At 35.8% G+C, this 12,230-nt stretch overlaps 1 protein-coding gene across 3 annotated transcripts in view; it reads left to right on the top strand.

The window, feature by feature from the left end:
* LOC105193714 (guanine nucleotide exchange factor for Rab-3A) overlaps positions 1-12,230 on the top strand; it is a 31,837-nt gene that overhangs the window by 16,106 nt on the left and 3,501 nt on the right. Inside the window, exons 1-5 of one of the 3 annotated variants that reach the window (XM_026134235.2) lie at positions 876-1,087; positions 9,627-9,999; positions 10,391-10,685; positions 10,892-11,140; positions 11,752-11,990. In XM_026134235.2, the coding sequence (XP_025990020.2) occupies positions 9,665-9,999; positions 10,391-10,685; positions 10,892-11,140; positions 11,752-11,990 (1,118 nt within the window). In that variant the 5' untranslated portion in view covers positions 876-1,087; positions 9,627-9,664. Of the gene's footprint in view, positions 1-875; positions 1,088-8,258; positions 8,918-9,626; positions 10,000-10,390; positions 10,686-10,891; positions 11,141-11,751; positions 11,991-12,230 lie in introns of those variants that run through there. The other 2 variants (XM_039452345.1, XM_026134236.2) reach the window with 2 other exon arrangements.

Genomic DNA, 12,230 nt, shown 5'->3' with positions numbered 1-12,230 from the left:
AAGTCCACTCTAAATTTTAAGTTAAAATAACTCAAAAGCTAAGTTAAAAAGCACTCTTATTTTAATTTAATAATTTAAAATAAGAGTTAAACTTGAAGAGTTTAACTCAACGAGTTAATTTAACTTAAAATTTAGAGTGAACTTTCTGGGACATTTTATTTTTTTACTGATGTACACATACTTTTTACATTTCTGCATTGTATTGAATTGTAATTTCTAAAATATACAATATATTAAACTTAATAGAAATAGAAACAAATAGCCGTGAGTAATTTCCTTCGATACTTTTTTTTAATACTTTGTCTATGACGCAAACGATTTTTTTTCAGAAATACGAATAATCAGCGGTACGTGCCTGCGCAAATAGAGAAAGACACAGTTTCTTGTCAGTCGCGATAAATAAATTATTCTTTAAAAATCGCCTTTTTTTACTACATCTTTCTCTTGTGTAAAATAATCCAATCAAGCTTAAAGACTCAAAAAACTCAATGAGATAAATATATACCATTTTTAAGGCCCTGACGTCGTGTCTAAAATTGCAAATTGCGGACTTCCTCATTCTTGTGTTCGACTCTTCAACTCGCTCTACGATTCTATTTGAAACGCTCTATTATATACGACACCACCACCACTTGCGTCGCAGTTGCACAACGTAATTCCTCTCGGATCGCCACAGCAGGTTGATGATGTACGGCGAGGATGATGATGATGATGATGATGATGATGGTCGAGGCGATGTTAGGTCTCTTAGAGAGGGGGAGAGATCATTGGCAGACTCCGAGGAGAGAGAGAGAGAGAGAGAGAGAGAGAGAGAGAGAGAGAGAGAGAGAGAGAGAGAGAGAGAGAGAAAGAGAGAGAGAAAGAGAGTGGGAGAGTATAACAGGTTCAGTTCGCGCCGAACCGCTGCGAAGCGCGGATTCAGTGACTCACGACTCGACCAGTTCTGCCTTTGTCTATTGCAGTTTATCGTTGACTTTGCAGTCCCAACGTCCCGGTCGTGATCGATCGTTGTCCATTTTCTATCGCTCGAATCGACGTGACGAATGTCGCCGATTTCGGAGCGCGCCGAGAAGATTTCACCTGACAGGTAGGTCTCGCTGCCGGAAACCCGAATATCACCTCTATCTGCTTTTAGCTGGTATCGGTTTGACATTTACGAGATTTCGCGCGCCCGCGCGCCTGACATTTCTTTTTAGCATAAAATTGCTCGGGGACACGATTGTCATCCTGCACTTGTCGTACCTTTGCGACACAAGCCTCCCCGATTCTAGTTTTACGAGATAAATCAAGTGATGGTGCGAGCGTGGTACGCAAGGATAGAACCTCCCGTTGCATCGCGAATTGTTTGACCTTTGGGTCGATCGTGCATCAGTGCGGAGCGTAAATTGGATTTGCCGAGTGGATTGGATAGGCACAGCTGACATAAAGGCGACTGCAATGACAACAAGTTTGGCATTCAATCTAGGTCTTCAGGCTAGGTCGATCATATAATTTTATTTATCGCGATCAATGCGGAGGAGAGTCGGTGTAGGCATGTATATCTCTTGGCCGTACACGGTGCGCGCGTATTAATTTCATTATTCGCCTCTATTTTACGTTAAACGTCGATTCTGACGAAACCTCGACCTTCGACTCTCGATAGCAGTACGCTCCAAGATTGGCCGGGCGGTTTGATTGACGAAGCGTATCGTAGAAAATTATCCGAGCGCACTTTCCCGGAATATTTTTTTCCATTTGCTTTTGCCACGGATTGAAATTGCATCGAACAAGTGAGAAATACGCAACGCCAGCGTTCTCTCGTTTTGCCAGAAGATGATTTAGTAGAGTATTTGGAAAGTGTCGAGCGAAAGAGAGAGAGAGAGAGAGAGAGAGAGAGAGAGAGAGAGAGATGGAAAGAGAGACTGGGATGAGTCGTCGCGATACGTTTTTTTAAATGTACGCATGGCGCTACTGGACATTTTAATCGCTAGATACGATGCGTGATTTATTCAGTTCTCGTTTTACCAGTTCCTGGGCTCGTCCTATTTCGAGGTATATTCCTGTTTGGGATTGCATTGTGTTGATCGCAGATGCTTCGTTATCAAATGGAAACCAGAGATTGGTTGCGCGATAACGCACTTCCGATTTATCCCTCTCTCTCTCTCTCTCTCTTTCTCTCTCTCTTTCTCTCTCTCTCTCTCTCTGTCTCTGTCTCTCTCTCTCTCTCTCTCTCTCTCTCTCTCTCTCTCTCATCTGTTCAGTATGTAAGCCTGGGAATCGTTGAATAACCGATTGTGGTAAACGCCACCGTTGCGGCGAGCTAAATTGTGGGCGTTTTACTGTAAATAATTATTACTCGATCGAAACATACGTATGACAGTTACGGTACAGTTATGCTTTTGAACATATCAAATAAATATTTGTTCTGATAATATTAAAGCAGTAGGGTTGAAAAATGGCCAATAATGATCAAAGCGGATCTTAATACTCAAATAATAATTTCTCAGGTGATTTTCCATTTTCAAAATGAGGGAATTTATATAGATAGTTGTTAGTAGCAATATTATTAAATTAATTAACAATTTAATATTGTGATATTATTTTACTGGTTCAATCTAAAAGCTACGTTTTAAGACCGATGAATATGCAGCACACAGTTCAGGGAAATAAAAAATGTATATAAAATCAACTAGAAAATTATTATTTGAGCGCAAAGGTTTAATTTGACCAGTCGGTCATTTCTAGAATTAAATGCGTTATACATTTCATGGTCTTGTAGGTACGTTAATCATTGGTTAAAACAGCAGTTTCAACTGTTACTAAAATTAATAAATAATTTTTAATTATGTTTCTTATATAAAAGAAGTTGTTTGTGTTTAACTTAAATAAAATTGCGATTTAATGTAATAATATAAATAATGCAATAATACAAAAATCAAACGATACAAAGCGAAATAAATAAAATTAAAAAATGACTAAATTAGAAAGTTAAAAAAACCGAGTGTTATTTTGGATCGTTTTTTGTTACTTTAATTCGCGAGGAGTTCATATATCACAAATTAGCTCGTCTGATAAGGACTAATGCATTCGCAGATCTACAATTCGTATATCCAAATAGAACATTACGACCTTCGAGATGTTTTGCAGGTTCTAATACGAGGCATCGTTAATGTTGATTTAGTGGAGGATGCATTGTACCAGTCCTGACGTACGTGGGAAACAACTTCCACATTTCTTTTCATTCCCGTCTCCTCGTAATTCCCCTGCTATAGTTACGTTGTTAGTCGTATCATCATGGCCTTTATATATTGCACAAACATTCTGTCTTTTATTCTACCTTTGGTAGCCTCTTTTACAAAGGTCACGTGTCAGAAAAGTTATGCATGATTCTTTTACGTTGATACGAAACCCTTTCTTTTCTATCTCGAGTTTCAATAAAATATGCGATATATATCTTTTGTATCTATATTTAAAATTTTATACATATATATATATATATATATATATATATATATATGTATGTATATTGTTTTTAATCTGTAAATATGCTCTAAATTGTATAATGATAGAACTTTTATTAGAATACACTTTTATTTTATATTTTATATAGAAATTTACATCTCAGCAATTGTCTCGTATCATTCCCGTTATCTTTGCCGCTTTCGTTGAATTATGCATCATTGCTCATCTCGAGGGTATGAATGTCGTATGCATTACTCGGTGAAACGATATACGCTGTTAGCCAGCCGCATAGCTGGTAGGGTACGAAATGAAACACTGCTGGCTTAACCCGCGCCATTGTCTCTATCATTCATGACACGGGTCTCTATCATTCATGACACGGTGTGCCAATCCTACAATAGGAAACTACACAATAGTTCTATATTGCAGCTTCCGTGCGCTGCGGCGATCTATGTCTCGCGAAGTAACAAAAAGAATATACACACACGCGGCGCTGTGTGCGTATATTCTTTTGTGAAAACGCGTTTTGTCAGCTGTAACGTGCGAAAAAAGAAACGGCAAATTAATAGCATTGCGTACGGCGTGCGTCATGCGGTAAATGCTGCGCGAATTGTGCAGATCGGTCTCGAACTCCGTACGTGTTATCGATAAAGAAAGGTGCAGCTAAACACCGAGCGCCGAAGGTTACGCGTAATATCAGCGTGGAATCGTACGCTGTCTCTCGCAATCAATGGACGATAATTATTCGGCACGAAAGAAGGAAAACGTATGACGAGATTAAGACGCACCTGTCTCAGCTGTCAAATCGTGCAGCGGCGTGTAAAATGACACGCTTCGATTTCATCTCTAAATTTTTTTGCGCTCTTGCACACATACTACAACTGCAATCTTGGCGGCGTCATGTTATATCAGAGAGTGCCATCGCAACAAGCAAAATGCATTTATGTTCCACGTATTCTTACGCACACGCTTCTCTTTGCGAAGGAATTTTAATTATTTTTTTCTCGTGATGATAACAAAGATTTGAAATAATATCTCGTGCACTAAAAGAAAATGGTCTTGCAAGTACAGTCACAATTGTTTTGGCTGCAAAAAATTAATTAAGATACATAAATGATTAGCAAATCTTATGACATTGCATATGCTTGGTACTTGATCAATTTAAATAACAGAGATAGAATTTGTTTATAAAATTTAGAAAGAAAATTTGTTTGTAGCGCCTATTCAGTCATATTATATTTAATTATAAAATTTGACTATATAATTGACAATGAGACATAAATTTTCTAGAAGGTACACTGTAAAAAATAAAATATCGCAGAAAGTTTATTATAAATTTTAAGTTAAAGTAACTCAAAAGTTAAGTTAAAATAACTCTTAATTTAAGTTATTAAGTTAAAATAAGAGTTATTTTAACTTAACTCTTGAGTTATTTTAACTTAAAATTTACAGTGGACTTTCTGGAACATTTTAGTATTAAAAGTGTTAAATTAGCATTTTATTTCTTACTGTGTATTGTTAAATGTTACTGCTATACATTTTATATGTGACCAACAATTCTTTTTAGCAGTTGCAAAAAATAGCGAGATGTCTAGCTACATTAGTAAAATGTTTTTTTCTTTTTTTAAGTGTATCAGATTTTGCGTTCGCAAAGTTACATTATAATAGTAATTATTAAGGTAAAACAGTAATGGATGATAATTAGGTAAATAATCGTAAATTCGTACTGCGAAGTTTCGTTAATGGACTACTTAACTGCAGACGTGACTATACTGAGCGAGAAATTAAATTACGTCCCTCTCACTTACATGCATCTAGGTCACGTGAATTGAGGTCTATTCGCTACAATTCTCAAGGCAGAAGTGTCTTTGGTACTATACCATTACTCGAAACCTTGATTCATTGATTGACAAGCTTGCAAGATCGATTATTTAGCTATTAGTTTTTCGGATTACCGCTTCATCTTGCACTTTGTTGTACTGTGGAATTGAATTTTGCCGCACCTTGTTTTTCGATACACGCCACGTATATTTAGATCGCAGTCTGGTGTTCTGGCTAGTTTCAACAAAGAATCATAATTTATTCATGTAAAAATTATACCGTTTTCTTTTTTCTTTTCGTCGATTGTGGGGAGAGAAATGGAGCGACTGCACTTATTCAATGAATAGGATTTATCTTATGAATAAAATATTACTTGTTGGTAGAAGAACGGAAAGAAAAGTCTCGATAAGAATTTATCCGCGCTAGAAATCAGGTGAGAACGGACTGTGCGGCACGACGAGAATTTCAGTTTAATTATAGCCGGTACTTTTTTTTTTTGGTAACGCCAAGTTTATTTAAAATTTTTAAAGTTTGCTATTTCCGAGGATCTCTCGTATAAGCTTTTACAAAAATATATATCCCCAGAAAGTTTTTTAAGTGAAAAAGGGCTTTAAATCGTCGCGGATTTTATCGCGGGTAGAAATCTGAATTCAGCGAAGCTCCAACCCCCGCTTCACATTCTCATCTCCGGCTTTCGAAAGTGTCGATGATCTCACGTCAAAATAGAAGGTCTCCCCTCGCTCAGCACATTCGGCAGACGAATATGAAAGCGTGGTAGACACAGTTCCTATTTCCCGCTGTCGTCTGTCGTGGTGTCGAGCTGTTCGTAGAGCGTGTCTGCGACTGGTACGCGGTCGCACGCGGCTTACACGCGCTCGCACACGCACCCACACCAGTCGAGATGCCGTCAACTCAAAACCCAAGTGTATGTATGGTGTACGGTAACTAGCACACGTAAGATAGATAGATAGATAGAGATAGAGAGAGAGAGAGAGAGCGCAAAGCCAGGACTATATATTCAGGGAGTATCGTGACGTTCCGCGATGCTTCCTCTCTAAATGTTAATCGCACCCTCTAATTCCCTTCGCCGCGTTGACTGATAATTAACTGCGGGTTTACCAGCTTTTGCTAACGCGATACTAATCAGATGCTGGCTTCCGCACCTTTTTGTGTGCCCGCTGCTTCGTCATTAAATTATACGTACGTACAAACGTATGACGTTGATTCGCATGTATTCCCTTATAGTTTTGTAATTTTCGAATTGCTAACTTGTAGATGTAGAGAAAGGACGACGGTCGTGGAATATATCTGGGATGGCGGAATATCACGATGTCTCGTATAATTTGTATTGAATTTTAAGAGCAACCGTTAAAATTACTTCGCAGTTTATTTAGACATTGTAGGATAGTTACTGGTCGTTAGTGTTCGCTGTGTTTTTATAAAAGCTGAATTTTCAGTTTTCCACAAATACATCCTTTTTCCGTCTTTATTAAATTGTAAATTATAGGTTGATTAGTAGAATTTCTATGACTAACAAATTGGCGTTGAATAAATTAGAATTGTGTCACATTAATATTTACTGAATTATTGTAATAGAACGAAATGACATTCCACAACTCCCTCCTTTACACTATCTATGTATATGGATAATAAAAAGATTGATAAAATTGGCAAATTAAAGACGGAACGCAGCTCGAATAATTTCCATTTGAATATATCGGTACGTAATGCTTCTTCAATTTCAAGAATGTCAAGTGATTTGAAATCTCGTCGGTGGTAAAAATAAAAATATTACGTCTCTGATTCGTGCTTATCGTTTGGTTGTGACCTGCAACGATACACAATACATATATATATATATATATATATACATGGAAGAAGGAAAGAGAGAGAGAAAACGTAGCGTGTGCCCGGCTGTACCACTCGCCGCCTTCTCGCACGATCACGACTTAACCGTGACGCAATCCCCCGCGCGTCCCTTATATAGCCCCCAAGGAAATCATCTTCGTGAATCCCGCGGCACCGCCTGTTACATTGTTAACAGTCTGCCTCGTGAGAATACGTAGAAACAATTCTCGCGATATCCTCGAATGTCGAACAAGTCATTAGCGTCGTCGTTCCGCGACTTTGATCGCAGACATTATAATCTATCAGCGTTTATCGTTCTAGCCTTGGTGAACATTTTTCTCAGAATTTTTTATGTAATTTTTCAGAATTTTTTTTTAATTTCCGTACAATTTTATAACTTTTTTAGCTTTTTTATACGAATTGGTACACTTTTCAGAAATATTTGGAAAGTTTATATATTTTCTTTGAATTTTTCATATATGTTAATTAGAAATATCTTGAGATTTCTAAGATTCTTTTATAATTTCTGACAAAATGTTATATAATCTAAAAAAAGTTCGAAGTATTTTTTAGACGTTATGGATGAGAAATCTCAGAATATTTCAGAATTCACATGTATGAAAAATGTCAAGAGAAAATGTGGATTTTCCGAGTATTTCTGAAAAATGTTTCAATTCGTATAAAAATTATGAGAAAAATTTTTCCCAGGGAGTGGCGTAGAAAACAAGCAAGCGAGATACAATGGGATCATATACGATACTTTACTGGGCGTTTCCTGAAGACTTTTAGCAAAAGACATTGCAATAAATTAATTATCCGAATCTCACCATTTCGTTGATTTCAATGAATAATTTCAAAACTTCCAGACTCGGAAAGTAATGAACTTCTAGCAACAGTGCAATTGAATGAGTGTATGCAAATTGAATTGTAACGCGTTCTTCCGCATACTTTACACCCCAATTAGCGCGATTCCACGGAATTAAGCCGGAAATTTACTCATATTCCGACTTAACGGGTGAAAAATACGGTTACCTTTTAAAACTGGGTGTATTATAAATTATTAATATAGTTTCAACTGTAACATTGTATTCATCAGAAATTCAATAATAGAAATAATAATATATTCGAGTGTAATTAAAACGATATTATCGCGTTTTCAGTGTCATCTGAGACAAGTAGTGTTAACGATCTGTAGCGCGGGAACAAAAACTCGTTGAGTTCTTAATTGTTCTTGATTTACAGGAGAATGTGTGAGTAAATATATTCCCCTTCAAAGCATCACGTGCACGATACGGCAGGATGACGTAAGGATATGCGTGCTACACGATAGCGCGCGTGTTTATTCCTTTTCATTATCTCAAGTTGTATTGTATCTGCAAGCATTGGAGTGGTTGGAATTAGAGTAGTCAGGAAGGTATTAGAGTAGTTAGACGAAATTGTGTCAAAAGTGATAATTTGGTAGAAACAGGATTTTATACGCCAGCCTCGTGTCCGAATGCGTAACGCGCAGTACTCGTAGTCAGTATTTATTTAATTTAGTCTAAAAATGTAATTGAAGCAATCTGCATGGCAATCTTTAATACAGAGCGACACGCCAAATTCGGCGGCCGTGGCCAGTTAAATTTTCACACGTAAGTTTCGCACGGTGATTGCGTAACGATCGTGACGGGTAATAGGCTTATTTGACGTGGCCAAAGTGTTAATAAGCTTAAATTTCCCGTTGTTTGCATAATAAGAAGAGGCATGAGTGCGTGCAACACGCATGTCTATGTCGATGTTCACATGCGAGGAACGCTTGGAATGCGAGTTATTTATAAAACAAAGATTTTTGTGGGGTTCCTCTAGTATGAGAAAGATCTCCGCCAATTTTTCATCAATATCGCACAATCACAGTATATACAGAATTTAATAAACACCACTTTCCAAATATAATAAATTGTATATTAAATAAAAATATAATTATGACGCACTGAGAAAAATATTTGGTGAGAACAAACGTTTCGTTAAACAGTGATGTAATGAACTTTGTGATACCCAAAACTTAGTTACATTTAACGAACTATTTGGTTGTAAGTTGTTTAAAAACAATTGTTTGATTAAGGTTTAATTACAGATTGTTTGATTAAAACAATTATATACTTAGTAATTGTAATTATAAAATACATTTGATCATTACTTAACTGAACGTTTGATCTATCTTATGTTAGTAAATATTTCCCTGAGTGTGAAAGAAAATTACTTAGCTGTATACTTTTACAATTTCACTTTTATTAATTTGGAGTTAGTTTCTTTATAATTATTTATCTCAGTGGAATTTTTTAATTTCTTAACTTTAGATTACAAAATTGATTATATTTACCGTTTAAGATTGACTTATAACACTAATAATTGTAAACTTTTATTGGATTATCCCTAAAAGAGATGTATAAAAAAGAAATAGCGCATTCTATGATAAAACAAAGTTTAAAAACTTCTACGTATCACTCCTGGAGTAACCGAGACATCAAACATTACAGCAAACTTGAAGACTACGTCCGACTACAGTGAGGCGACCATGAAGGAAGTCCAGGAGCAGCAGCAGCCCGAGTCAATGGAATCCAACGAGTCGGTTTCCGGCTCGAACGAATACGCCTACCGACCGCTCACGACGAAACACAGAAGGGCTGGTAGTACCGGAACAACCGGTGATGAGGAATACACCACGGACGAGGATGAGCTCTACACGGATGAAGCTGATTGCGGCACGTTACATCCACCGCATCCTATTCTCAAATCGGACCTCGCGAGAGCAGCTACGGATCTCTTTGGATATGCCACGAAGCGCGAGGACGAGGAGGATGAGCCCACTAGTCTATTCGACGAGGATGACAACAAGTTCCTAGATGATAGGTGAGTCCAAGTATTGATATTTTCTACTTTTCTGTCGAAATCGCTTACGAAGTAGATGAACATGATTTAATTGATTTAATTTTATTTTTAATTTGAAAGAATTACTTAACGAAAATTTTCTACTTTTAAATAAAATAAGTATTACTATATAATATTCAGTATTAATTACAAAATTTAGTCTTTTTTCGTTTTCTTAATTTTTATTTTTTTAATTAAATATATAGCAATAGCAACGACTTTTTGCAAAATTACAAAATTCTTTTTGTTTGCATACACTAGGGCTTATTTCAAATTCTTCGTCGATGCTTGAAACTGAAGGATAGTAACTGCACTATTGTTGTAAAAATATTTGTATGTTATTGATGATAATAAGGAAATTTGCATATTTTAGTTCCAACTCAACCAAAACCACTTCACTATTCGCGTACAACGAAAAACTACAAGGTGTCCTGTCGCGACATCGAAATTCATCGGAAGAGAAGAATTCCGTGATGCCCTGCGAAAAGCTGAAATCTCACGAACTGGAAGTCTCGGAATCTCAAGCTCAGCATACGAAACCTTTGGATTTTCGATTGAACAAAACTGAGTCTGCGGGAGAAGCTAGCGATGAGAAAGCCAATGCGAATTTGAAAAAAGACAATTCTCTCGAATCATCCAAGGGACTCCCTCTTCCTAAAGATACGCAGGTAATTTCAGTCTTCGCCTTATCAGACTTCGATAGTCAATTTCTCACAGAAATAAGAAATTAATATAAAAATAATAACTAAAAACATATATGTATATTAAATAAATATATATTAATAATAATAAATATAATAATAAATGCAATATTTGCTACATTAGAAGTAAATACTTATTAATATTTATGTAATGTTTATGAAAATCACTTTAGTCGGAAGAATCATCGAAGCAAGAATTACTGTGCGATCCTAAAAAGTCCAATGGCCCGCCATCGCCTACCACTCTTCAATGGGAAAGAGCAGTGGCTGAAGTAAAGGAGCACGCGGTGGCGAAGTTGCAGGAAGAGCTTAAAAGGGCTCATGAAGAATTGAAATTGAAGGACGAGGAGGTGGCTAGACTTTCGCGGATTAGGCAGGATGTAGAGACTGAACTCGAGGAACTCACTGCCAGTCTTTTTCAAGTTAGTCATCAATTTCGTATTTGATAGAGAATTTAACAATACATATATTTAAAAAAAAAGTAAAAAAATTAAATTACAAAATTAAGAATAAATAAATGTAAATTTTATAGCGCGATTGTAGCAATGACAAACATGCGTGAGAGAAAGGTAAAAAACGAGCAATATAAATGTTTTTAATGTTAACAAAATTAATAATTTATTTAATAAATTTAGTGGAACATTTCGACTATAGACTTATTGTTAGTCATTTTCAGCCTTGTAATAGTTTATCGTTGTTTGAAAGAAAGAATAAAATTTGTTACATTTAAAAGAATAAAAATAATAGTAATATGTAACAAGCCAACATACATACAATTTACAAATTAATTTTACAATAATTAAAATGTAAAAAAACAAAACTATATATTGCCAAATTATTGTATATATTGTGTACGTAAAACTTTGTGTTACCAAAGGTTTAACAAAGAAAAATATAATTATTTTTGGTGTCTCGGATATTTAAATTAATTCTTTAATAATTCTTTAAAGAAATTAAAATTTTCGAAATATTTTAAGAAATATTTTTATTTTGTAAAGAATATAGATCACATTTTGACAAAATGTATGCTTAGGAGGCACATAATATGGTTCGGGAAGCTAACGTACGTCAGGCGACGGCGGAGCGACTCCTGGAAGAGAGCCGTATGAAAGCGGAAGTACTCGCGGCCGAAGTAGCAGCTTTAAAAACTTTGGTGCTTACGTCTACACCGTCAAGGCCCAATCCACATTTGCATCCTCAAATCGACACCAAGGGACGCATTAGTAACGGGGAAGAGGGTCAGCAGGGACTCTTTACAAAGAAACATCGAAGGTAATAGTTTTCTTTTATATTTAAAGGTTTTTTACAACTATTGAACGCTTTGAGCTTTGCATATGGAAATAAATTTATTATACTTGTGTTTTATTTGTTGATAATGTTGAAAAAGTACTCTTAAAAAGTTTCGATTTTAAAATTAAATATATTCTAAAATACAAAGTAAGACTAGAAATAATTATAAATTATAAGAGATATAAAAAAAAATTCATTAATTTTTTTGTATTTATTTTTCCA

The sequence above is a fragment of the Solenopsis invicta genome, chromosome 8, assembly GCF_016802725.1.
Source record: "Solenopsis invicta isolate M01_SB chromosome 8, UNIL_Sinv_3.0, whole genome shotgun sequence".
NCBI classification, from domain to species: domain Eukaryota; kingdom Metazoa; phylum Arthropoda; class Insecta; order Hymenoptera; family Formicidae; genus Solenopsis; species Solenopsis invicta.
The sequence above is the reverse complement of the archived record's forward strand: the minus strand, read 5'-3'. Positions and strand labels throughout refer to the sequence as shown.